The sequence below is a fragment of the Patiria miniata genome, unplaced genomic scaffold (genome assembly GCF_015706575.1).
Source record: "Patiria miniata isolate m_02_andy unplaced genomic scaffold, ASM1570657v1 HiC_scaffold_20, whole genome shotgun sequence".
In the NCBI taxonomy this organism is placed as follows: Eukaryota; Metazoa; Echinodermata; class Asteroidea; order Valvatida; family Asterinidae; genus Patiria; species Patiria miniata.
In genome coordinates this window covers 39,432,755-39,458,269 of record NW_024037059.1, presented here as the reverse complement: position 1 = coordinate 39,458,269, position 25,515 = coordinate 39,432,755, and the positions used below count along the sequence as shown (strand labels likewise).

The following is a 25,515-nucleotide window of genomic DNA, read 5'->3' as shown; positions in this document are numbered from 1 at the left end:
TTGCGCATCAATCCCTTATTGTACATACAAAAGAAACCAAAAGAAACCACATGCCTTTGAAAGTGCAACGATTTTTCAAAATGGTTAAAATCTCAAACCACTGGAAAATGCCCAGTTCTTTTTCAAGATAACAAAACTATGCACGTTTCTGCATGTACAATCTGAAAACTGACAATAAACATTAAGATGAACCTTAAGTTGTGTCTTTTTGCAATAATTTACTTTTAAAGATCTGAGTGAGCATATCATTTAAAAATTCTAGAGATTTCTCTGAATATTTCTAACATTTTTTTACCCTAGTTTTCTAGACAAGTCAGAACATCAGTTTTCTAATCTCAAGAATAGAGCTACAATTTGAAAAATATGTTGTATATCTACACTTTACATCTATCCTGATAGAAGTCTAGCTTATATCCACATTAACATTCAATACTTTTTAAAGAAAGTTTTCAAGTTTAATTTATACAAAATTGTGGTATCCTACTTATAGACGATTTTTGTATCAATGAAAAAAAAAAACATCTACAGTACAAAAATAACAAAAATAAAGTTTCTATTTGAACGATAATTAAGATCAAGATTTTTGTGTTTTTTCAATACAAAATTTAGGAAGCAAATGGTTTCTGAGATCCGTGAAATTTTTTTTTCTCTTTTTTACCACGAAAAAACTGAGATTTCAGTCCCAGCTGAACACTCTCCACATTTTGCCACTACAAGTATATAAAATTCCTACGGAATATTAAGAAGCAGTGTCTGCAACTATAACTTCTCTCATTTTGTGGATCTTACAAAATGAGACCTTCGATGAAATGAACGGAACCTCCTCCAGATCTGAACACTTCGGGAACCTTTACATTTTGGAAAGCTCTATAGCCCTTTTCACACTAGAGCCTCTCAACCCGGGTTGAACTCAACCCTGGGCGAACCCAGTGCCCCCCTGGGTTGAGTTTTTGATTTTTCAACCCCCCGTTCAACCCTGCATCGTGTCACACTTGTTTCATGCAAATCAAGCTTATCATGCTCAGTTACTACTGGTTTGAACACTGGCAAAATTTTCAACCTGGGTTGAAAATCTCAACCCCGGTCTGGAGCAGGGTTGAGTTCAACCCGGGGTGAAACCAATCTCGGGGTTGACGCGGGGTTGAAATTCTTCAAGTGTGAAACGATGCATGTTTTCAACCCTGCGTCAACCCCGAGATTTGTCTGGTGTGAAAAGGGCTAGAATTATTCAAATCTGAATCACTATAAATGATTAGCTCTGTGCCAAGTGTAGACTGGCCCAGCATTTTTTTTTCGCCAAATCTCGCTTTTTCCCTCCGAATTCGGTCTATCACGCCGGAAACCAAAATCATCCAGTTGTAAACAATGGCTAAATGAATCCCCGTCATTGATCACGTGTCATTGACTTATTCGTCCCAACACACAGCAAAAAATAGAAGTTCTATTCCATGCTTAATGGAAGTTCCACTGCACAGTCACACTTTTTGGCGACTCTGGCCAATCAGATGACGAGGATTTATTCAGGTGTTGTATAAAACAAATACTGAATGTTTCAAATTTGTGCAAGGGTGAGAACAATTTCATTGGGTGACAGATGGAATGTCCCATTTTCGCCTCGTGGAATGGAACGTTCCATCTGTCACCTCATGAAATTATTCTTACCATTGCACTCATGAGCACTCATTATCTGTATCATATTGCAAGCATCGAACATCACAGGAGAGGCAAAATGTTACTCGCATGTACAGTTGAAATGTCGGCACAATTGCAGAATACCCGCCACTCACCTATCCCACCTCGTATCCGGATACGCGGATACGGAGTCACGCTTGGATGCTCAACCAAAACCACACGCGTGTGCCACCCCGTATCCCCGTATCCCCGTATCCGCGTATCCACTTCCCGGCACCTACTTTGGACTTGGACGTTTTCCCCCAAAACCACACGCGTGTGCCACTCCGTATCCCCGTATCCGCGTATCCACTTCCCGGCACCTACTTTGGATTTCCCCTGCTCCCCATTCAAATCACGTTGTCTCTGCCTAGCGCCTTCGTTATTTTCCAACATGGATATATGGATGCTTCGTTCTCATAAATAATACAGGGAAATAGCGCCCTCTTTAGACCCTCCAGCGCTCAAATCCACCCCGTATATTGTATCCGCGTATCCACTTCCCGACATCTACATGTACTTTGGACATTTCTGCAACATTTTCCGACTGCGTAGCCATTTATTTTTAGGGGGTAATTTTCGCGTGGCGGGGTATTCTGCAATTACTCCGAAATGTCTTCAGAGCATTATAAAACATATCTTTACAATGACATTTTTTAAATACATGTTCCATGTGACTACTGCAATTCTAATTTTTTTCAAAAAAAGGTCAAGGGCAAAAGGCAAGAGTATTTTTGTTCCTTGGCTTTATGAAGAATGCGTGCTTTAGATTTAAGATCGGGAAATAAAACCATTCAATTTGGATTTCAAGTTTTTCCACAGAATCATATTACCACAAATTATAATTATTAGAAATATTCATATTTCACAAAATATATCGAAGTGAAACTCAAATTTCTCTCACCTACTTTTTAATTCCCAGAGAAAAGACAGGTTTTATTTGGCTGAAATTGAACAGTCTGGCTGAAACACAAGAACGCTGTTCCGTGATGAGACGTTCCTAGGAAGATACACTGAATGGAAGGATCGCGAGTCTGGTGACCCTGCAGGTCGTGTCAAAGGTCAGCTCAGGTAAGGAGGGCCCTGGTGGAGTAGGGTGTGCTTTCATCGTTAAAATGTTTGCTGTTGTACCTGTGGGAAATGGACAGACATTCAAAAGGAGTGGTAATGGAGGGTGATATTCGGCTCTGGCCATTATCGGCGACCAGGCCCCACGCCGGTCTTAAACGGACTTGTTTAACATAAACATTATTTTGACATTAACCGGACCGAGGCACAGCATTTTTTTTCTCGAACCTCGATGCCAGAAGGGTTCAGGCTGTCATATGTGGGTAGCACACCCTGATATTTCCGGCCTCGCTCGCTGCGAGCGGGTCGCAGACAGATATTTCCGGCCTCGCTTGTTGCGTGTTTATCCGTCATCCGCAAAATCTTTGCATGATACACGTCATCTGACGTGAACTGGTTAATACCGGCCAAGCACACATTAATTCCCATTCAAAAATGCCTTTTCAGTCAAAAAGTCAAAACAAGTCAAAAATTATAAATTTCCAACGCGTTTGTTCAACCATTTTACTTTATGTTTTTCGAAACACCCCTCTAGCTTTGTTATGGTATGTGCCTCTTGCGAGTGGTCGTAAACACCTCCTTATATGGAGATTGGCGCGTATTGTGCATGCCTAAGTAAAAGGGTAAAAGGGACAAGACTTCACGGAAGTCCAAATTTCATGTCGCAAGAATAGTGTTATTATGCTAATTTGAATACAAGTCACCATAATCTCAACAATAGCTAGCATAATGCTTGCGCCATTGAAGGGGGCCTTCGTGATAGATTTGATAGCATGCCCGGATTGTCTCTAGTGAATATAATCAGTGTGGCTTACCTCAGTGCATTCATCAGATTTTCAAACTCATTGGGATTTTGGTCCTTCAGCACCTTAATGCAACTTTTCACCTGTTGGTTGCAAAAAACAAGTTAACAAAAGCATTGTTAATGCCAAGAAAATTTGCTGATAACTCTCGCTTTCAGACAAAAGTGTCCATGAAATTATTTTTTTTAGGAACACATTTTGTGCAACTTTCTACTCCTCTTAAATGTATGAAAACTATTTGACATCCCTGTTTGGTTAATTTTATTGAAAAGCGCACTTCTTTAAATATTTAAAATTGTCCATGCTTTTCCGGACAACTATGGGCGCTGTTGCTGTGATGTCATTTCGGGAAGACGATGTTCAGTTGCGGGGTTTTCTGTTCAAACTGTGAACCCAAAATTTGGTCATTGACAACGTTTTGTGAAAAAACTTGGGTCATTGGTCTGCTGCCATATACTGACACAACAATGAATCACCAAAGAAAAGAATATTTACAACAGCAAAATATCAAAATTTTCGGCATATTTTTATGCTGAAATAGCTTTAACATTGAGTTGTCTGCCTGAAATGACGTCACACTTTTGCTCACGAATATGCAAATTTGCATTAGCATAAAAATGAAAAAAGGCACCAAAATGCACTTAAAAATGGCAAAAAGTAAATTGAAAATAAGATTAAATGGGACACAAAGGTGCATATACATAGACTGCATTAAAAAAAAAACAAAAAAACATGGCCCTTTAAACTTCCAATCTTAGCAACAGGCATAACGTATATCACTTAGACACGACCATGCTTCTCTCTTCCCCCTCCCCGACTCCCCCACCCCCAAAGGGAAGGAAACAAATAAGGAGAAAATACTCAAGACACTTACATCTATGCTTGATTTCTTGTCGAATGCTCCGACCGGGTGGACATGATCATACAGAATTATAAGGCCGACCATGATACGCATACAGAAAAGAGAGGTGTCTTCGTTTTGGAATCTTGAGAAGTGCTCGCTGTTTGAGGAAAGAGAAATGATTTGAAGATACAGCCAGCTTTATACATGTCTTAAACCAAAACAGGATGTACGGGTAAGGAGGAGCTCGTGGATCGAGTCCCACCAAGTAAGCTTTGTGAAAGGCTATGTGCCATTTCCCCAGTTTGTAGCTGTGAGCTCCGGTCTCAGCATTGGGTTTCTCGGGATCAGGTTTGGTCAGGTTTCAGGTTAAATGCCTAGCTTCAGAAAAAAGACATTGAGAAACACGGAGATAACAATACAGGCAAAAAGTTCAGCTGGTCGGAAACTGGTACCAAAAACAAGGAAGGTAATTTCAGTCGCCAAAAAAAAATGAAACATATGCCATGGAAGCAAGTCTTGGGGAAATCCCTCGGTGATCAAGTTTGCAAGACTTGGAATCCGATCGAAAGGGTGATATTTGATCCAAACAACAAGTAATGGAGTACAAGGAAAATTCGAGGACCAACAAAGTGTGAACAAATAAGGAAAGGACTGGTTACTCCTTGGCTAGGGGTCGGAAGCATTCCTACCTTCTTGCTATCATGAGTTTGCAGACCGAGACCATCGTGCTCAGTACGTCTGTTGTGTTCTCAAGTGGAACCTGCTTGCACTGTAAATAGGATATGAATTATTATATAAATTTGGGGTCCACTTTTTCCCTGTCCCTATAGACCATTATTATGCTGCAGCCATTAGATTTTTTCCCCATTCGAATCAATGTAATCAAAGCGACGCTGGAGGGAAAAAATAGTCTGGTTCCTTTTTGCACAAAAACATTATCATTCAGTACTGTTATTGGATACAGGGAACATGACTAAAATGGTGGAAGCATGATATAGGTCTTTTACATAGGACATCTATGATGTCAGTATTTCTGATGCACTCCTTAATGCAGTCATCCTCCAAGAGTGATTATGAATAGCAAACTACCTACCCAACAAATAACAAATTATTTGAAGTCAATCTTAATAATACTTGAATGGCAAATTATAAAGTACCAAGGTAAAAGGGACAGGAAAATGTCACACTTTGGACCCTCAATTTACAGAATGGCCCCAGAAGGAAAAAACCATCAGGTGTGATCCTCAAAATGCAAGCTGCTTAACATTTCATTGATTTTTTTATCACTGTTGCGTAGACCACTTAACATTTCAGACTGTAGATGCTAGTTAATAATTTATTAAAAGCGTGGACAAAAAAAATGTTATACACAGAAATTCACTCCTAAAACAATTTTTAGAAATATTCTGAATTAAATACCTCAGTGACGAACTTCGTAGTGGAGTCACTCAGGACTTTGAGCATGGGGCAAGCCTCGGCCAGGAACAGGGACATTCTGTTGGCCATCTCATTGTTGACGGCAAAGGTGCGGTTCTGGCCTTGGTCCTGGTAAGACAGAAGACCGACAACATTACTCGATCTTTGTTATACCTTCTATTAAAAAGAGAAATTTTAGGCAACCACATTTTTTACGTAAAAAAAAACCACCTGCATTTTCTTAACAATGATTCCACTGACACGAAGTGCAGAGTTCAAATTGTGATCACGTTGAGTGGTTGTAAGCTGTCATATGACAGTCGACTGAACTTTACTACATCTAAATTTTAGACATAAAGGTAAATATACAACATTTTCAAACATCAAAAAGCAGAACTACCAGATTATTATGAATACCTTACATATACATGACTGTAAGTGAATAATAGTCTCAAGCATCCTGTGAAATCATGGCACCTGTTGCGCTGTCATTTTCAAGAAAAGTGGAATTTTTGTATCAATATCAAATGATGGTCGGCCGACCATCGTTACAAAAAAATGACTTTTTTTTTCAAATACTGCCCCAAATTTACCAAATTTAGTTAGTCCCAATTTTGTTTGCAATCAGTTATTCATCCGTGAATGGGTGCAAGCCAGCTAGTCTGGTTCCCTGATCTGACACTTTCCCAATGTCTAAAATGCTCCATTTTGTCTGAAGTAGAGTCAGGAAACCAGACAACAAGATCAACATTTTTTTCTTGGTTTTTCCAGCATCTATGAACACAAAACAGGTCAGTGTTACAATATTTGCTGTAAAACACTTACTCCCAAATCCATACATTTCTGAAAATTACAGCAAAAGCAAACATTGTATATAATCTTTAAGACAACTTTAAAGCTTCAAATTTTGTAAAGTTACAAATTGTTTTTTGAAGGGGTAGGGGCTTACCGTGTCTTGCATCTTGATTCGACTAAGCGTCCTCCGGTAGTAACTGAAGTCATTCTGAATTGATGGATTGGTCATCTGAAACAAAACATACAAACAGTTGGAAAAAATACTGCATGTGCATCCATCAAAAGGATTTCAGTTGGACTATCACTCATTTGTTAATGAGAGAAAAAGAATGTTCTCTAGTGCTGTATTAACAGGATGACTTACTTTACATTTAAAGAAAAAGTAAATTCTTAACTAACAAATCTTGAGATCGCATTCCTCGAAATACAAATACAAGACTGGCAGTTTTCGAACCTTCAAACCGTAACATGGTTTTGTTTTCAAATGGCCAAGCACATTAACTTGGTAAGCCTACGCACATGATCGTGATGACTCAATATACCTACTTAACAAGGTAAGACATTGTGGATTCGTGGTGCCAGACAGAGTTAGCCTGAGGCAAGGCCAAGCAAAGGCAACAGTCTGGTGCCAGGATGGTCTGGGCCCAAGGCAGAAAAGCTGGCTGTTCCTTCATAATGTAGGAACTGCCTGCAGGAACTCCAGACTGTACACAGTAAGTAAAGTAAAAGTCAAGTCTGTCACGAGGCAATCTGGCCCATCAGGCGCGGCGTTCATCTCTGGTTTCAGTAGCATGAAACGACCGAGAAAATTTCTATCCCCCTGGATGGGATGCCAGTCCATCGCAGGTTACTCCCCAGCTAATGCTGGTACCCATTTACACTCCTGGGTGGAGAGAGGCAAATGTGGGTGAAGTGGCTTGCCCAAGGACACAACATATTGCCAGCAGCTGATAAATAGGCCTGAAATTGCCCACGTCGGCCAAATCACAATTTGCATGCCCTCTATTTTTGCCATAAGAACATTTTGTGGGACATGAACTTGAGGGTTTTTAAAACAGAAGGGTACATGGAAACCGTGAACAGGAATTTGCATTTGTAATTTCTGTGAAATTCGGATGAAATAGGAGTGCAGGCATCATTTATTAAAATGGCGATGGGCTTCAGGACTACTTTTAGGGGTGATCATCTTATGATGGACTTGTGATGGACTTATGACTGGACTAGAGACGCACTTGTGATTTGTCACAAGTGCTTCGACTATAACCCTTGATCACATTTGTTCCTGCCTTGGCTTTGAAGTCTCTCTACCCACCTTAAGATCATCAAACTTGAGAGTGAAGTGGAGTATCTTAGCAAACTGTTTCGCCAGTGCTTGGTGACTGTCAAGGTGTTCGGCAGGTTTCATGTCCACGTCGGTGCATAACTCTTGCAGTAACGGCCGCAAAGCCTTCTCTGAAAATGCAGAAAAAAAAACCAGAAATATTTCACTTGTGCTCTATTGACCCATTCACTGTTGTGCTTTTCAAAATCGACACTACTTTGACACAGTTTTAGAAGTCGAGAATACATGCGATAAATTCTCTGATCAATGTCTGATTGTGCAGCAGGAGAAGTCGCTTGATGGCGTCTACACCAGGATGCTGCGCATGGCTCTAGACGTCACCTGGGAAGACCACATCCGTAACATCGACCTGTATGGAGGCCTTCCACGTATCTTGGTCAAGAAAGGAGGATGGGTCTGGTGGGCCACTGCCGCCCCCCCCCCCCCCACCTCGAGCTGGTAGCCACGACACTATCCTGTGGGAGCCAACTCAGGAACTGGCAGGAGGGGGGGGGGGGGGAAGGTGAGCCACGTACATGGGATGTTGGTCTTAGTGACACGGGGGAGATGAGGACCCTAATGTTGGATAGGGAAGAGTGGAGGGGGGCGACCAAGTCCCGAGATGGTGTACGATAGCCTGCGCTTTTTGCATCGCATTATATCATATTCATGTCCTGTCAACTTAGCAGTTGAGAGTACGGATATCAGCACATTTGGCAAAAGCTTTGGGTCTAATGAGTCCCACCTTACCAATCATGTTAAGGTTTTTAACAGTGAAGTAATGATGCGTTTGATGACAAGGCTATCTTATACAACAGCCATGAGTTAGCATGAAGGTAACCGTCTTGCGGCTGGACTTACCAATTTTCTGTGAGTATTCAAAGTATCTCTTGAGCCGTGCTACCAAGGGACAAACGTCAGCCCATGCCTTCTGTTGCAACTCCTCATTCCTGGGGTTACAAATGGCCTGAAAAAATAGAAGTGAAAAGACGCGAGTAATGTTAGTCCAGGATTTGCAACACAGTGCATTTTCTGCACCACTGTTCTACCCTATCGACGAATCTGGGCAGATGATCACAGTACACACATGAGGCCCCCTTCAATGGCGATAGCTGTACACCAGCTACCACAATGCTTTCGCCATTGAAGGGGGCCTTCGTGATAGCCTGCCTGGATTATTCTATATTGAGCCAACTGGCCTTGTCAGAATAATAATAATAATTTGGGAGGCTAATCATCCTTACTCGCAGCTGGTATGCTGAATTGCGAAGGACGCGGCTACAACGTGGTCGGGCCGCTGGCATGTAAAGGCGCCTAAGGCTGCCAGCCACATCGACCCATTATGACCACGGAGCACAGCCTGAGTTCGAAAGTGTTTGATTTTTCCAGAGGGAGGAAAACTGGAGGGCCCAGAGAAAAACCCTTGTGGCACAGGAGAGAACCAACGCACAACTCTACTCACATGTGATCCGCGGCCAGGATTTGAACCGTGGTCACCTTGGTGAGAGGCGAGCGCTTTACGCACAAGCCACCCATGCCACCCAAATGCTAACCATGCCACCCAAATGCTAAGCAATTCTTGAAACTTTTCACAGACAAATTAACACTAACCCTTCTCAATCCTCCAAATTGAAGGATATTGGAGGATTGAGATTGTATGCCATTTTGTGCAAGTTGATTTTGGCAGGCTATGCATTTTGTCCAATTGGGGAGTGTGGCCTAGTGGTTAGGGTTCGTGACTCAAGATCAGAGGGTCAGGGGTTCGAATCCAGCTGCTGGTCATGTATTGCATCCATGGGCAAGCCATTTCACCCCCACTTGCCTCTCTCCACCCAGGAGTACAAATGGGTACCGGCATTAGCTGGGGAGTAACCTGCGATGGACTGGCATCCATCCAGGGGGAGTAGAAGTATTCTCAGTCTTTTCATGCTAATGAAACCGGAGTTAAATGCCGGCCTGATGGGCCACATTGGCTCGTGACACACTTTACTACTATTGTGTTAAGGTCTTAAGCTGCACCTTGTGTTGTTTATGCTTAGCCATGCATAAATTATGCCGAGATTATAAATATTAGATACCATCCTCACTGCTTCTGGATATCATCGCCAATTCCTCATTGTGTTACAATGATTGTTGGAGGATTTTTGAAGGATTGAGGCAGTGGTCTACCTCCACTAAATAAATTCGAGAAACACCCAATGATTTGGGAGGATTGAGGATGGTTCCTAGCCAAAAAGGGCCTAGGCGATTAGTGTTAAAGCTTTGTTGCCCCTCGCTATAGCAGGTAACTGTACAGATGACAAAGCAGGCATGGCACACCACTTACATGTGGGTGGTCTGCACATACTTAGTGCTCCTTTGACTAATAGAGGTTTTCAAATTACGCGCGCCCCTCAAACAAAGGTTATGCACCCATGTGAAATGAGCACGAGCATGGCACCACCTCAGCTGATTGGGACACGGCTTAAACTTACCGCTCTAATCGATTCTCCCGCCCCTCCGTAATGCTGTAAGTCTTTCAATATCTCATCTGCCTCCCGTAAGACATCCTCCGCCATGTTGTAAAGCTCCTCCTCATTTTCCTTGGGTTCTGCTTCTGTAAACCAAGACACACCACAAAAAGGTTTTTTTTACTAGAAAGGTATCAAACTCTGACCTCAGGAACACGGTACAGAGAGAACTAAAACTAACAAAACTATACCAAAGATTTCAAATGCGTGACCTCAATTGTACCAAATTTGTCCAATGTGTGACTCACTTTCAAAGTCAATAAAGATCTGTGGGTCGTCATCCTGTGGACCTCGAAGTTTTAACAACAGGTTGCCCATGGCAACGCACTATCTGTAAAGAATCAAAACGATAAATGATTTAGAAAATCTGGTCGTAAGTTAAGGGGGTCGTGGGTCGAGGGGGTCGTGGGTCCGGGGGCTGTGGGTCGAGGGGGTTGTGGGTTGAGGGAGTCGTGGGTTGAGGGAGTCGTGGGTCGAGGTGGTCATGGGTCAAGGTGGTCGTGGGTCAAGGGAGTTGTGGGTCGAGGGGGTTGTGGGTCGAGGGGGTTGTGGGTCGAGGGGGTCATGGGTCGAGGGGGTCGTGGGTCGAGGTGGTCGTGGGTCGAGGGGGTTGTGGGTCGAGGGGGTCGTGGGTCGAGGTGGTCGTGGGTCGAGGGAGACGTGGGTCGAGGTGGTCATGGGTCGAGGGGGTCGTGGGTCGAGGTGGTCGTGGGCCGAGTGGGTCGTTCGGGTCGAGGGAGCCGGTTGATTTTTACTGTTTGTTTTGTATCTGTTTACTTTAATGCCATACATGTGTACATGTTTTCCTAGCCCTATTCCCCCCAACCCGTCACTATCCCTGAGCTCTATTATTAGTTATTATTCTGCAATTCCGCTGCTGGCGGCGATAGAATAGAATAGAACACCCTGCTGAATATGTGGCATGTATCCGTAGCTACACAACTGTACTGACCTCTTCAAAAGGAGAGGTCATACAGTTCACAACACTCAGAAGTATTCACTGAAAAATCAATCTCTTGACTTCAGAGTACATTGTCCTTTTCTGGGAAGGGGTACATTGTACATGTACACAGTGTTCTAGCCAGGCATCAAATAGCGCTAGCACCCGCTACGCTTTCGGAAATAAGCGCTACGCTTAAATCGCGCCGCTACGCTACCGCTACGCTATAAATTTTGGTTGCGAAAAAAAAAATATCTGCCGTTTGTTCGTATACAAGCGCAGCGACTTTGAGCATTGCGCACTGGCCATACGACACAGCGAAAAATAAACAACGATCCCACCGCACGTACCCCGTACGATACCCCTACCGTGATGCTGCGCCACACGCATTCGCTATATGATAGCAATAAGCACGTGCTGTTTTGTGCTGCGTAGATACAGCGCTCCGTACGGACGTACGTGGACCACACCATTTTGCGCTATCGGGTGTGCTTTCCTAAGGTCAATATTTACAAGCATTTCAGCTGTTTTAAAATTATAAATAATACTTTTTATCAAGTCCGAAACATATAACTGTTTGAAAATAAGTCCTCCAACGTCAGAACATAATTTTCGTAAAGGATTTATTCGAGAAACGATGTCCAAAGAAAGGTTAAGCACCCCTACGATATCAATGGATCCGTCCCCAAAGATGGCCGCACGTGAAGAATTGTTCTCGAAGAATGTCGCTGTCGAAAATTTGGATTTTTGACTACACACTAGTACACTACTCGTTGCTGATAATAACAGTTCAATAAGTTTGGTAGTAAAAACGGATCTGTTTGTTATTAGGACAAAACCAATCAGCAAGTATTGCAACAAAACAAGTTTTTTAGCGCTCCACGAATGCGTAGCTTTCTCAAATGCTGAGGGAAATTTGGTCGCGTAGTTCGCCGGCGTAGCCGATGTGGGCTGGCCCGCGCCGCGCCCGCACGCCGGGCCGGCCGGGGCCGGCCGCGGCCGGGATAGGAAGCAATTCCCGGTGATTATTTCTCATCGTCATTATCTACAATTATATTTTTTAACATTATAACAAAAATGAGATTTCTCCTTCACATTGTGTTGTAGCATATTGAAATTGCAATCGCCGACAACTTTTTATGTCTGAGACCTCCATGGTTTTACAATTTCTCTCCCTGCCGATCGGATGGTTTTATTTACAAATTTAAAATCGGAACTACTGCTACTACGGCAGCGCTACACAACACAAGGCTTCTTGAAATATGAAATGTTCATGCGATTTGTTCTCACACTTAATATTGACAAAGTAAATCCCAATTTTTAATAAAATATTGAGGAACTACTAAAAATGGTTAAACATCAGAAAGCATCGATCTTGGAACAACTTATACATTGTAAACGTAATCTAAAATTTGAAAACAGAAGAAACTTTACAATTACTGGAGCAAGAGTATTAATCATTGAAACAAATAAAACAAAATTTCTTATAATTTTAAACACTTCTGCTAAAAAAAAATCAGGGGAAAGTGGCAGGGAATCGCCTCAGATTGCACCACAGAGCATCTAGAGTCCAAAATTTTCCGGGGCCCTTAAGCGGGCCCTGGACCCCACGCCGTAAGGGCTCCGCGCTCCGCGCTCGCATTAGTCGCCGACCCAAAATTACCCCTACGCTATAATTTCACCCTGGCTAGAACACTGTGTACAGGTACGTAATTTTCGGAAGTACATGTACTTTTGATACACTTGTACATGTTTATAACTGGCAGCTTCAAGCACGGAACTTAAAGTTACTAAAGTGACAATAGGGCTCATTCAGTGACGGCCATCTCTGTGGGAGAACTGCAATTGCGTATTTTACACAATCGAGCACGCATTGCACAGTGTTGAAAATGTTTCAAACACGCGCCGTTGTTGCTCGAAATGTGTTCGAAATACGACGCAGCCGATGCGCATTATGCAAGTTGATGCTCAAAATGCCGATGGGCAGTTCCACGGTTACTCACGTTACATCTGTGATGTACTTTTGAGTTTCCTTGGGCTGTACATGTAATTACCTTATTGAAAGGGTTTAATAAAGTTATCCCCATGGTAGATAGAGTAGACCTAGACCTACCTAAGCACCAAAGATGACATCCAGAAAAATGTGTTATGTATGATAAACAAGACGCACAAAATTGGTTACTCACATTACATTTTCGTAACATGAGTAACCTTGGAATTGCCCAGATGCACATGGATGGTCTGTAGGAAATGACATCATTTTAACAAGACCTATGGGTGTGGCTCTGTACCCGTACTTAACAAATTGCTATCAACTAATCAAGTTCATTATGTTACCATTCATTTGATAAGGAAGTACATGAAAACTGCACGTGTATGTTAATGTAAACTACATTCAATGCTAATATATAGTTTAAGTTGTAACCGCAAAATAAAACTCACAAGACTGGTGAACTTTATACATTTACACATATGCATATAATCAGTCAACAAAATATAGTTATTTCCTTCTTTAATGCAACCTTATGGCACACAGAAAACTGAAACCATACACCAAAATGTAGTGTGCACTATGATACACATATATTCCATGCACATTGTGGTTCAGGATTGTTTACAGACCATACGTTTGTACCAACACAGTGATAGAAACGGAGAAATGCCAAAGAGAAAACTGATACTGGGAAATGGCGGACCCTAGATCGATCACCGCATTGGTGACTGGTGTAGTACCAGTAGGAAAGGAAACTACACACCTAGGGTTGACAATAGTGAAATCATCATGTGTCGATAGATTTTCACCTTTTTGACAATCTCTAGGGGCCTATTTGTTGATTTATGTACTTAATCGTGTATTCTATGCTTGTATTTATCATTTTGGTATAGAAATAAATGTGAGTTTTGAATTGAAAATTGAATAGATATAAATTAAATCGTGCAATATTGGAAAAAGGCTCATAATATTTCCTTCAAATTCTAGACTTGAAGAAATTTCCCAAATAAAAATCCAGAGACGGACAACTGTAACAGTTGATGTCATGCTTTGTACGTACATGTACATACATAGTGTCTGTTTTCCCAAGGGAGACAGGCATATGGAGGAGAGCCACCAAGCTCCCACAGGAAGAAGCATGACATCATTACATGTATGTACAGGTCTGTACTTTGTATACGTGTCGGTTCTATAGACCTTTATCATGCTGCCACCATTTCAGTCATGTTCCCTGTATTCAATAACACTACTGAATGATAATGGTTTTTGTGCAAAAAGGAACCAGACTATTTTCTTTTCAGCCTCGCTTTGGTTACATTGATTTGAATGGGAAAAAAACAAGATGGCCGCAACATGATAATGGTCTATAGACTTTATTCACAAGGCGGCCATATTAAATTGAAAGTGAGGTAAAATCTTCATTTTTGGAACTTGCGAGTAGATATGGAAGTAATGAAATGAACTTAATTACAAATTAATACCAGTCTGCTCTGTGGAAAAATTTAAAAAGTTGTGATTATATGCTAATGTTTTAAGCCACATTTAAAAAAAAAAAGGAAGTTAGGCTTGGAACGCATACTGTACATGTATGTAAATAGTCTGGCACTATCCCATTCAACAGTTAATTACAAGGCCTATTTACGCATCCGTCATTTTGTCACTTAACGACTATGTCGCACATGCGCGTGTGTGAACAAACAAAATGTGTGATACGTTGTGCGATTTATGAAATCAGCGCAATAAGTCGCACGACTTTGCCGCGTAAATGTTATCGCGCTCATTGATTTGTGCGTAATTATAAAAACGTGTGACATTATTGCGCAACAAAATCGCATACAGTATGTGTAAATAAAATTCAGGAAACACGATCAAAAATGGCTTTCTCATGAATAAGGTCCGTCAATTGTCATTATTCCAATTATGGATTCTGTTTGAACTTTGTTTCGGACTAATGCATGCATTATACAAAGTACAATGTACTACATGATTACATTAAATTGTCTCCCTATTTGCCATCACTATCAAACAAGCCGGCCACAGATTCTCAATTTCACTTTCTCTCAAGAGGCGAAATTTTTAATTTCCACGCGCGTGTCATGATAAATGGTGTCTACCCTCGACCGAGTTCAAAGTCTATAACCACACAATATGCCTGCAAATATTTACTGGCTGCTTGTGCCGGCTGGAAGACGGTCAAATGACGACCGCAAGCCTTTCATCAAGTGTTTCACATAAATACAAATTCCCCATCCACTGCGCATTGCTCACACAAGGCGTTCATCATTTTCCTGTAAGATGAACTGTCATCGGCACACAGTGCAAATCATCTCGGTCCATCAGCACACACCCTCAAATATTTACCAAGCTTTCTTCGAGAGCCCAGCGACATATGTTGATTCAATCACAGCCACAGAACTTCTCCTTTAAGAGCAATCCTCTAGTAAATTTAATCCCCGTTTCCATATGAAATACTGGGACGGGCCATATGGTCAAAAGAATCCTTGAAAGTGAGCTTAATAATTTTACATCATTATTTTGTTGGAAGAACACTATGTTATTATTATTATTATCACTTCACGAGTTTGCAATTTGGTATATTTACTAAAAAATATCCTGAATCCGCCAAAATCCATCAATTTTGCCATGCAAAAAAAAATTGGTGGCCAGTGAGTCCATCAGAATCCACCAGTTAGCCGGGAGTAAATCTGTCGAGATCCTGAATCCATCAAAGTCACCCAACTGCTCAATATGGAGGTATCCTGAATCCATCAAAATCCTGCAGTACTGCTAGGCTTCATGTCCTGAATCCCAAAAAAATTCCCCAACTTTTTCAATATGGAGGTATCCTGAGACCGCCAAATTCCCCTGAAACAGGGGTGTGGATTTTGATGGATTCAGGTACGTTAGGGTTAAAATGTCTCATCTGGTCCTTAACTTCAGCAAAGTCAAAGATTTTAGTGTGACAGAATTCTCCTTTAATGTTTATGTGGTGAGAACTGCATATATGGGAATATTGCTCTCACAACGTGAGCAATCTTCAGCTCTGCTCCGAAAAGAAATATGATTATTCTCAGCTTGAAGTCTCTGAAAAGGTCAGGAATTTCAATTGAATTAAAGAGAGCCGGCAACAGAATTCTCATGAATAGTGGTGACCAGCAGGAGCAAATACAGCCCAAATTATTCTTTTTCATTATTTTCTTTACAGACTGTGCATTGTACATGTACATGTACACTCATACGTACAATGTGTAAAGATTTCGGGTACAGTGTTGTAACTACCAGTCAGGGTTGTGCATCGGAACTGGGTACCCGATCGTTGATGTCAGGAACCGGAACCAGACTATGGGATCGGGTACCCGCAACCAACTTTTCAAATTACTAAATAACTTCTCAGACAATGAGAAAGAATGGTTTTGAATGCCATTTGTGGGATTTTTCAAACTGAAAAACAGGATACATACATGGAAAACCAAAACAGATTTCACGTTTATGTGCATTTTAACGCACGACAGATGACGTTTTGCAAAATTTATAAAGCTCTTTAGACAACTTTTGGGATTCGAATTTTGGGTTGGGTTTCTTTTATGGGTAGCCCGGTACCCATGTTTCATACTGTGATGTTTAATTTCATTTTAGAAGGGACTAATGTCTGATCAAGCTTTTGTAAATGTTATTCAATAGGCCCCCTATGCAACTAAAGTATTGTTCATCAATACAGAAATGCAGCACGTTTGAGTATCACCAGTGGAATACAATTTTTTTGTGTGCAAAAGTCCCATATGTACTTGCACCTGATACTGTAATGTGATCAATCTTGCAGAGGGCAGAACACGATAGCTTCACCCATTCTATCCGGATCTGGCGGCCAGAAATCTACGACTGCAGTTCAGGATAAGTGTCAAAGGGCAGCAATTTGTAGAATTGAATGTAAGGCTTTCCCAACAGGATATCCTCCAGCAAAGTTGGCTGTGGTTTAGTTCCTGATTTCTTAAAGCAACAAGCTTGTGCTATGACAATAGAGATGAGGCCAGTAAAAGCAAGGATCTAAAATAGTTATTGTTCTTACTAACACCCTACAGATCTTAAGTAACTTAAGAACAGTTCTTAGGCCAGTAATAGCAAGGATCTAAAAACAGTTGTTGTTCTTACTGAAAAACAACCTACAGATCTTAAGTAACTTAAGAACAGATCTTTTTTTTACATAGGTGCCATTAATATTGTGCTTTCATTTTTGTTTTCAATTTGAGAAAATATTGACCAACTTTTTTTTAACGATTTGTTTTTTTTTACGGTTTCAGTTGAAATTCCATTAGGGTCGACTAGTTCGCAAAATTGAAAAAAGTAGGAGCTCTAGCAGACAATCATGTTGAAAATTCATACACGTATGTACAATGTGTATTATGTAAATGTAACTGTTCATAAACAGGACATTTTTAAGATTAAACCATTGCAAATCACCAGTACCATGTACTCTAAATATTTGTTTACAATTAAACATGACACTCACAGGACATTATGTATGTACAGTCGAGTCTCGTTATAACAAACTCATTTGGACGTAGCCAAATTGTTTGTTATAGCAGAATTTTGTATTAAGAGGAACATCAGTCCCATTCATTGTGCATATAAATGCACAGTCGGGACTAAGGCTTTTTGTTTGTTATCACCAGAATTTTGTATTAACAGAGTTTGTACTAACAAGATTTGACTGTACACGGATTTCATAAGAGGATCCACAAAGTCTTTCTATATTTCATTTAGTAAGTTTTATAGCTGCACCTTGTACTTTGAGAGAGCAATATGGTTGTGTAGAGTGATAAGGCCAAAAAAAAAAAAGTCTCCGGTTTCTGGTATGCGCGCGCGTCGCCGTAGCCATGCGCGTCGGCAAAATGAAAAAGTTTTTTTTCCAATGAATGATGATGTCTCAAAACCGCCAAACTCACTGGTTTGACTGGAATCCTGCTGCTGTACAATTTTAACGTGTTTTTGGATGGGGTTAGGATAAGCTTTATGTGGCCTCTCTGGACTCCCATATATTTGCACTAAGTTTAGTCAGGCACCATTTGCAGTCATCAGCCGACATTTGAAGAAAAAAAAAACGGCAAAAAAAAAGAAAAAAAAAAAAGCCGCGTCGCCAAACCACTTTTTGGGCAGGCTCCATACCAGAAACCGGAGACTTTTAAATTTTTGGCCTAATGGCTGGAACGGCATTCTTCAAATAAAATCTAACTGGCTTTGTATCAAGTTTCAACCCACTCCATCTCCAGTCAAATACAGGTCAGGCCATTCAAAATGAGCACACCCGAGCCCATTGATAAAACAGACATGCATGGTTGAACACCACTGCCAAAACACAATCCTGATCCAAAAAAATCCTTATTATATTCAATATGCTGTGAGCAAAAACAACCCACATGTCTGCCTTGGTGGCTGAAAAAGACGAAAGCACTACTACGATGTCCTTTCCAATGCCATACAAAGTACATGGACACCTTTATTGTAATTTGCAAGGTCTGATTGATAGAAAACACGATATTGTATGGGAAAAGGTGTGTTGTGCTGAACATAAATCGCAAGTTTAAAGGGTATCATAATTATGAATGTTTCCTAATTATGAATGTTATCCATATCATTTGTTCCTAAAAACAAAGAGCTTGTTTTTAGTTAAGCCTGCTGAACAATGTACACACGTGTGCGTACCGGTACATGTACCTGTACTCAACATGGGTTCAGGGCCATACATTGTGCCTAATTCTCTGTGTATCTTACAAAATATCTTGGTAATCAAAAATTAAAAATAACTGAAATACCGTTACATACGTACTACCAACAAATTACTTTGTAATAGTAAAATTTCATGTGACAGATTGTTTTTATTTTAACTACTGGTACTTTTCTTGGGGGGGGGGGAGGAACATTTGAAAAGGGAAACACAATTTTATTCCAGTGTGTCCTCCACTTGATCATCCAACAGTGACTGGATGCACTGCCGGAGGATGGAATTTCCATTAAATATGATCTAATAGAGACGACATTAATTGAGAATTAACGAACGGAACTGGAGAACACTCAAATCCGGGAAGAAAAGCACGCACAGAAGACAAATAGGTCAAGGCATGGGATCTGAATTAACATTTTCACCCCATGGAAGATAATATTCATTATGTTTTACAAAAAAAATGTATTCTATCAACATTTTAGAACAAAATTACATGCATTAGCCTAGAAGGATTTATATTGACGGCTTTAATTTTGCACACCCCAGATTAAAAAATCCTACACAAATAATTCATAAATAAAAGAAAACAATCAAAACACACTGAATAATGTAATAAAAAAAATTAAGTAGGCTTAAATCAAATGCCTATTTTAAAAATTGATGAGGACATCTTCAACATAGTTTTGCACCAGTCACAGTTGGGGCAAGAATATCACTTGGCTCCTGATAAAGTGTAAGTGTGCAGACTGCATCGTACATTATGATAAAGGCTTCAAGTTCAAGTGGTAAAAATAAATCAGTGAATTGTATGCTTTCTTAAAAATTACCCGGTGACTGCGATATGTAGTATGATAAGGACATTATTATTTTTGATATATTTATCTGGATATCTTTATCGGGGCGTTTTAACGAATTTCGCTGGTTCCTGGCCGATCAAGAGCGTAGAAACTCACACTTGTCAACCAGTCAACAGAGCGTAGTGCGCAGTACCGCCCCACGCGCACCCAGTGCGCAGCGGGGCATATACGCGCAGTTGCGCACTGTTGTCAACAACCACAATAGCAGCTTTGAGCTTTGCACAATTTGCTTCAGTATGCGAAGAATATTCAACGAAGTTTGAGACATAAACATCATCCTGAATTTCATTTCTTGCGGATCAAGTCAGCCTGATACAAATAATAAAAATAATGTCAGATTTTTTTTTCTCGGGGGATAGGCCTACAAGAATATACATGTACTGCACTCACTATAACAATATTGCACTGGTCTTTGACTCGTACAATACCATTATACCGGTACATGTACACATGTAGCTCGTGCAATATATTCTTATATCCCCCTCAAAGCTGTCCAATATTATACAATTAATTATATTCATGAACATATTTTACATGTTTTGTAACCACTTTCCATATATATATATGCATAGTGTGAAATTATGGACATGTAGCTCGTGCAATATATTCTTATATCCCCCTCAATGCCGTTCAATATTATATAATTAATTATATTCATGAACATATTTTACATGTTTTGTAACCACTTTCCATTTATCCTACATGCATAGTGTGAAATTATGGATGCAGAATGCGCACTGATTCAAGGACTTGTCAAATACGTACACCAGCATGACCTTCCAAAGTGTCAGAATAACTTGAGACCAGTTTTAATATCATCACTGCATACCACACTTGCTGCCAGAACCTAGCATTACACGTAATAAATTGCCTATATAGGGTGTACGGGAAATTACTTGGGATGAGAGCCGTTGTTCCGAAACCGACGTACCGGAGCATTCACGAGTGTCTAGCTCATCAAACAAGTTTAAATTAGACAAGGTGATCTGGAAATGATAATGAGAAGATTTCAGAAGTGCAACACAAAATTCTGCAGTATGTATTTTTTTAATTTTTATATACACAAAAGGAAGACTGCAATATAAATTGCGCATTTAATTTCCAAGAAACTCGACAGAAAAAAATCAAAAAGAAAGTTTGATGCAAGGCTAGCACAACATTATGGATGGAAGCAAAACTATTGAAACTGTAGGCCAGGAATACGTTTAATGACAAACCGTGTCTAAAAATGTACCGCTTCTGTCTTTCAATTGAAACATACATGAATGTTCAACAAATATTGAAAACTCCCAAGGCCTACAGTATTGATCAACATGTATGTATGGACGACTCCTTTGTCACTAGTCTCACTTAACAAAGCTTCTTGTTATAGCCGACCCCCTCAAGGCTCAAGGACTATTCAAATACCCTGAACAGGAAGTAACATGTCCTTAAAAGTCTGATATACAGGAGAGCAGAACTTTAGCATTCAGAGCTTGTTTAAAATGAATGGGGCAATTGACTTTTGGCCTATTCTGTGAAAATTGCCTGTTGGAAAGTCCCTGAGTAATATGCACATAACATGTACATCGTACATAAGTATATGTATGTACACCATTTTCAGAAAATAATTCAACCTTTTTTTTCAGAGAATAATTAAACAAAAAAAAATCATATAGCTAGATTTGTCTAAGCTTTTCAAAGACCTACTGCAAATGTGAAGTACATACATTGCGGTGTACACTTAACTGAAAATGACACTGTAACATTTATTAATGTTTATTTAGATTTTTTTTTACTGGCAAAACTCAATTTCATACCTTTTGTTCACCTGTGTTGTACAATGGCCATAAACGCATTAAGGATTAAAAATGCACGTTTTCATTTTCATTTTTCACTGATATGAAATGCATCCTCTGTCCACAGTAATTTATTTGGTTAAATCCTGAAAAATTCTCTGCAGGGTGAGTCAAAAAGAAAGTGACCGGACTAAAAACCAAATATTTAAAAAGACATGCAGCTCGCTCCATTTCATAAATATAAGATAGGGATAAAGTACATGTTATTGACTAGTAACTGTGAAAATTTCATGTAATTTGCATGCTCTATTCCCAAGTTATGTCTATTTTGATCAAGAGATTACAAAATTCAGCTGTCCACCACTGATCATTTACCGTTTGACGAACTGATAAATACCCATTAAACATCCACGTTTTCGCACAGGTCTCCATGAATGAATTAATTAATGAAAACTTGCAAAGGAAAACAGCCAAATATCGCCATCAATATTTCTGAATAAAAGAGTCAACTTGTTCCTCATATTAAAAACAGAAAATCTGACAGTAAAAATAATGTTTCAATCTTGACTCAAATGATTAAAATCTCATTTGTGTTTGAATGAATGGTAGCGTGTAATTCTCACTCAGCTCAATAGCTTCCAATGGCATTTCATGGACAGCTTTTAAAAATATGGGGAAGAATTCCACATGGACAGTATCGCTTATTTTTCCCTGCAGTTACCTATCAGTCATCAGAAACCGTTTCCTAGAAAGTGAAATTTAGCAGGGAAAATATTGAAGCATTTATTGAGAAACCACGTAGATTTTTTTCAGACCAGTATCATACAATGTACATGTACAGGGTTTGTGCACAGGGTGTGAGTCAAGTGATATCCAGGTTTGGAACTTTTTCCAATATAGGTTCTTTTAGAAAAACATGCATAACATCTGATAGCATGGTTCAATTTCAGTAATTTTTTTTTTACAGAGGAGTGGAAGAACCTGCTCTTTTAAGACACACTTCGTTTGTGTATCAAATTTGATTGCTTTGTATTAAAGAAAAAACAATAATTAATCCAGCTCACTTTCTTTTTGACTCACAAATCACAATGTTAATTTGGCTCATTATTTTAAAATACAATGTACTCCCAAATTAAATTTAATAATAATATGAGGGTTACGTGTTGTCCTTTGGTCAAATGCAATGTGTACATGTACATGTACTTTTTCAAAAACTCAAGTACATGTATGCTTTAATTTACCATAACTCTGAAATGCATTGACCGATTTTCAAAAAACAAAAACAAATATTCATCTTTCACATAGCTCTTTCAATTGGCACTGTCTGTTTACATATTGCACAATAGATATTTTTGTGCGTGCTATGCCTACTTATAAAATGTACTTTTTCAAAAAATCAAGTATATTCTACATATGTGAGCATACAGTTTGCAATACATACTAATGTTACTCATTGAAGATTGCCGTGACCAACACAAGCATCATCAGATGACAAATTCCACGGTGATTTATTTCACTGGCCTCCACAGGAAGAATTGTGACAGTTTGCTGTGGAATGCAAACTGCAGATGGTACGGTGCCGGCTATCATTATCTCTATCCAACCATGCACACAGTGGGACAGTGTCATTGAATAGCTGGTCCATTTGACCTTCATGCCTTTGAAAACTTAATGGCTTTACCACAAGAAAGAACTGTGTCCGTCTCCGTCAAAGCCGTTGTGAATATTGTTTTAGCATAGTGTAGCAAGGTACATTTTGTATAGTGTATCTGTACCATGTTGTGTGTACGATGTCCTAAGTAGCATAAGGCTACAGTCATGACATTGAAATTACAAGTTTAATGGGGGAAAGATTTCCATATACGAAGTTCACTCAACACCCTGTGTACAAACCCTATGAGATTGGACTAAAAAAATTCTAAGTGTTTTCTAAGAAAATGCTTGTATTTTCTCACTGCTCAAATTGACTTTGATGACATGAAATTGCTATCTGGGGGGGGGGGGGGGGGGGCTTGTTAGTCAATACAGAGGAAAATTAGCGAACTTCGTATAAAATCCTTCCCATGTATAGTGTACCATATTGTGTGTACAATGTACTAAGTAGCATACTAAGGCTAGTTTAATGGGGCATTATGGCCAGAAATCCCCCAAAAAACTTATGTTTTGGATTATTTACTTATCCTATTTCAAAGGTCTGGTTGAAAGGAAACTAACCTTATGTCTTACTGTTCTTGAGAAAAGAGAAAAACCCAGGTACATGTAGCAGCGGACATTTTGCGGCACACGCATATATGTACATTTCCAGGCCTGTCCATTTAATGTACGATACTCGTTGTGTGCTTGACACATAATACCCACAGCACCAATACACATTTAAGTTGTTTCTCGCAAGGTCCGAAAAAAGGGATGCACTGTTTGAACATGTGAGCGGTGAGGCAGGATTCACGACTAGCACCCAACAGCTCGATTCTTGAGACTGAGAGACAAACTTTAATGTCCCTTTAATATTTTCATTGTGTACATGAAAATGTGGACATAAAAATGAGAAAGGTTCCTGCAACTCAATCTTCTTGATTTTCATTCTATAGAGGGCATTCTTTCATAGTTTTGTGGAGCACAGTGGAAAAGGACAAGATAACTTTACAACGCCACAATTATACTCAGAATTCAATTTAAACTTGTTGACCATGTTGACGCTGATACACAGACGTCACTCGCATTTCATGCAATAGTCCGAGTAGGAACTAGGATTCTACGAAAGTAACGAATTTAACATGAATAATGGTTGACCATATTATTACAATAACACGATTAACATAACAGAACAAAAAATTTGGACAAACTGTTGCAACCTGATGCCACTTCAGCGATTGTGTACTAAGTCTATGGAGAGTCAAGAAATTTCGTAACAAAATTGAAAATGTTTCTCGGTCTCAGATTTATGTCTAATCATCATTTTTGCAATGACTGACCTTCATTGAGATGATAATAAAAATAATATGAAGGAAAAAGTGGCGTCAAGTTGCAAATGCAACATTTGTTCCAAAATTTTTAACAACACTTGACTTATTTATTCCCTTATTTTAATCATGTTATATATTGTTAACACTAGCCGCCAACACAGTAAAAACAATAACTAGGTAGGCCTAGCAAGTAGCAGACTAGTCAGTGCTACTGGCCGTGGAGCAGAATGTAGCGTGTGTTCGTCTTTTTTTAATACAGTTTTCTATGTGCCCGTAAAAACCCTTGCGTCTCAAAAGTTCTCGAATGATGTTCAACTCAATTGCCCATTTTATTTTTGGAAACTTTACCTGAATTTATGCCCAACGAACACCACTCCAGACACTCCAACACTCCTCAGATATCTTCACCGAATACACTATTACCAGGACTGCAAAAAGTCGACTTTTTCACGAGAAATACCGGTGCACCACGCCAACAAAAATCACTTTTCATGTGCTATTTCCGGGTTGGTTCCGCGGCGCCAGAAACGAAAATGCGTACCGCACTGTATGTGTCGTGTGCATGCCATGCAATGCAATGCGCTGCACACTGCTGAAAATCTGGAGGAAGCGTGAATCAAGATAAGTATACTCCATGCAGTAGCGGGAATAGCCTGGCTTCCGCAGTACTTTACGTACAGTTTCGAGTCCAAAAACAGACTTTTGCGAAAAATATTGCACGTTAACTGTATAGAGTAAAGGAAGGTATATCCCAGAGTGCAGTTTTAAGCCTTGTTCATATAAAGTTTATATTTAATTACATTTTTAATTCAAAATAAGTCTAGAAAAAAACAAAAT

At 39.9% G+C, this 25,515-nt stretch overlaps 1 protein-coding gene across 1 annotated transcript; it reads right to left on the bottom strand.

Annotated features, from left to right (window-relative positions):
* Positions 1 to 1,934: 1,934 nt before the first annotated feature.
* On the bottom strand, positions 1,935 to 25,267 carry LOC119729108 (CYFIP-related Rac1 interactor B-like). The gene is made up of 11 exons (XM_038201625.1): positions 25,027 to 25,267; positions 10,677 to 10,759; positions 10,393 to 10,514; positions 8,780 to 8,885; positions 7,910 to 8,049; positions 6,752 to 6,826; positions 5,806 to 5,931; positions 5,076 to 5,155; positions 4,417 to 4,543; positions 3,555 to 3,625; positions 1,935 to 2,802 (listed from the first exon to the last, which is right to left on the bottom strand). The coding sequence occupies exons 2-11, from the start codon at positions 10,744 to 10,746 to the stop codon at positions 2,739 to 2,741; spliced, it is 981 nt and encodes a 326-aa protein (XP_038057553.1). The 5' UTR covers positions 10,747 to 10,759; positions 25,027 to 25,267; the 3' UTR covers positions 1,935 to 2,738.
* Positions 25,268 to 25,515: the final 248 nt, after the last annotated feature.

What these genes read in the sequence shown, in the direction of transcription:
- LOC119729108 (XM_038201625.1), bottom strand. Translation starts at nt 10,746, where the DNA reads ATGGGCAACCTGTTGTTAAAACTTCGAGGTCCACAGGATGACGACCCA. An exon ending in TGAATACTCACAGAAAATTG is followed by an intron (nt 8,050 to 8,779) that starts GTAAGTCCAGCC and finishes CTGCATTTTCAG; the next exon opens with AGAAGGCTTTGCGGCCGTTA. An exon ending in CTACGAAGTTCGTCACTGAG is followed by an intron (nt 5,156 to 5,805) that starts GTATTTAATTCA and finishes TCCTATTTACAG; the next exon opens with TGCAAGCAGGTTCCACTTGA.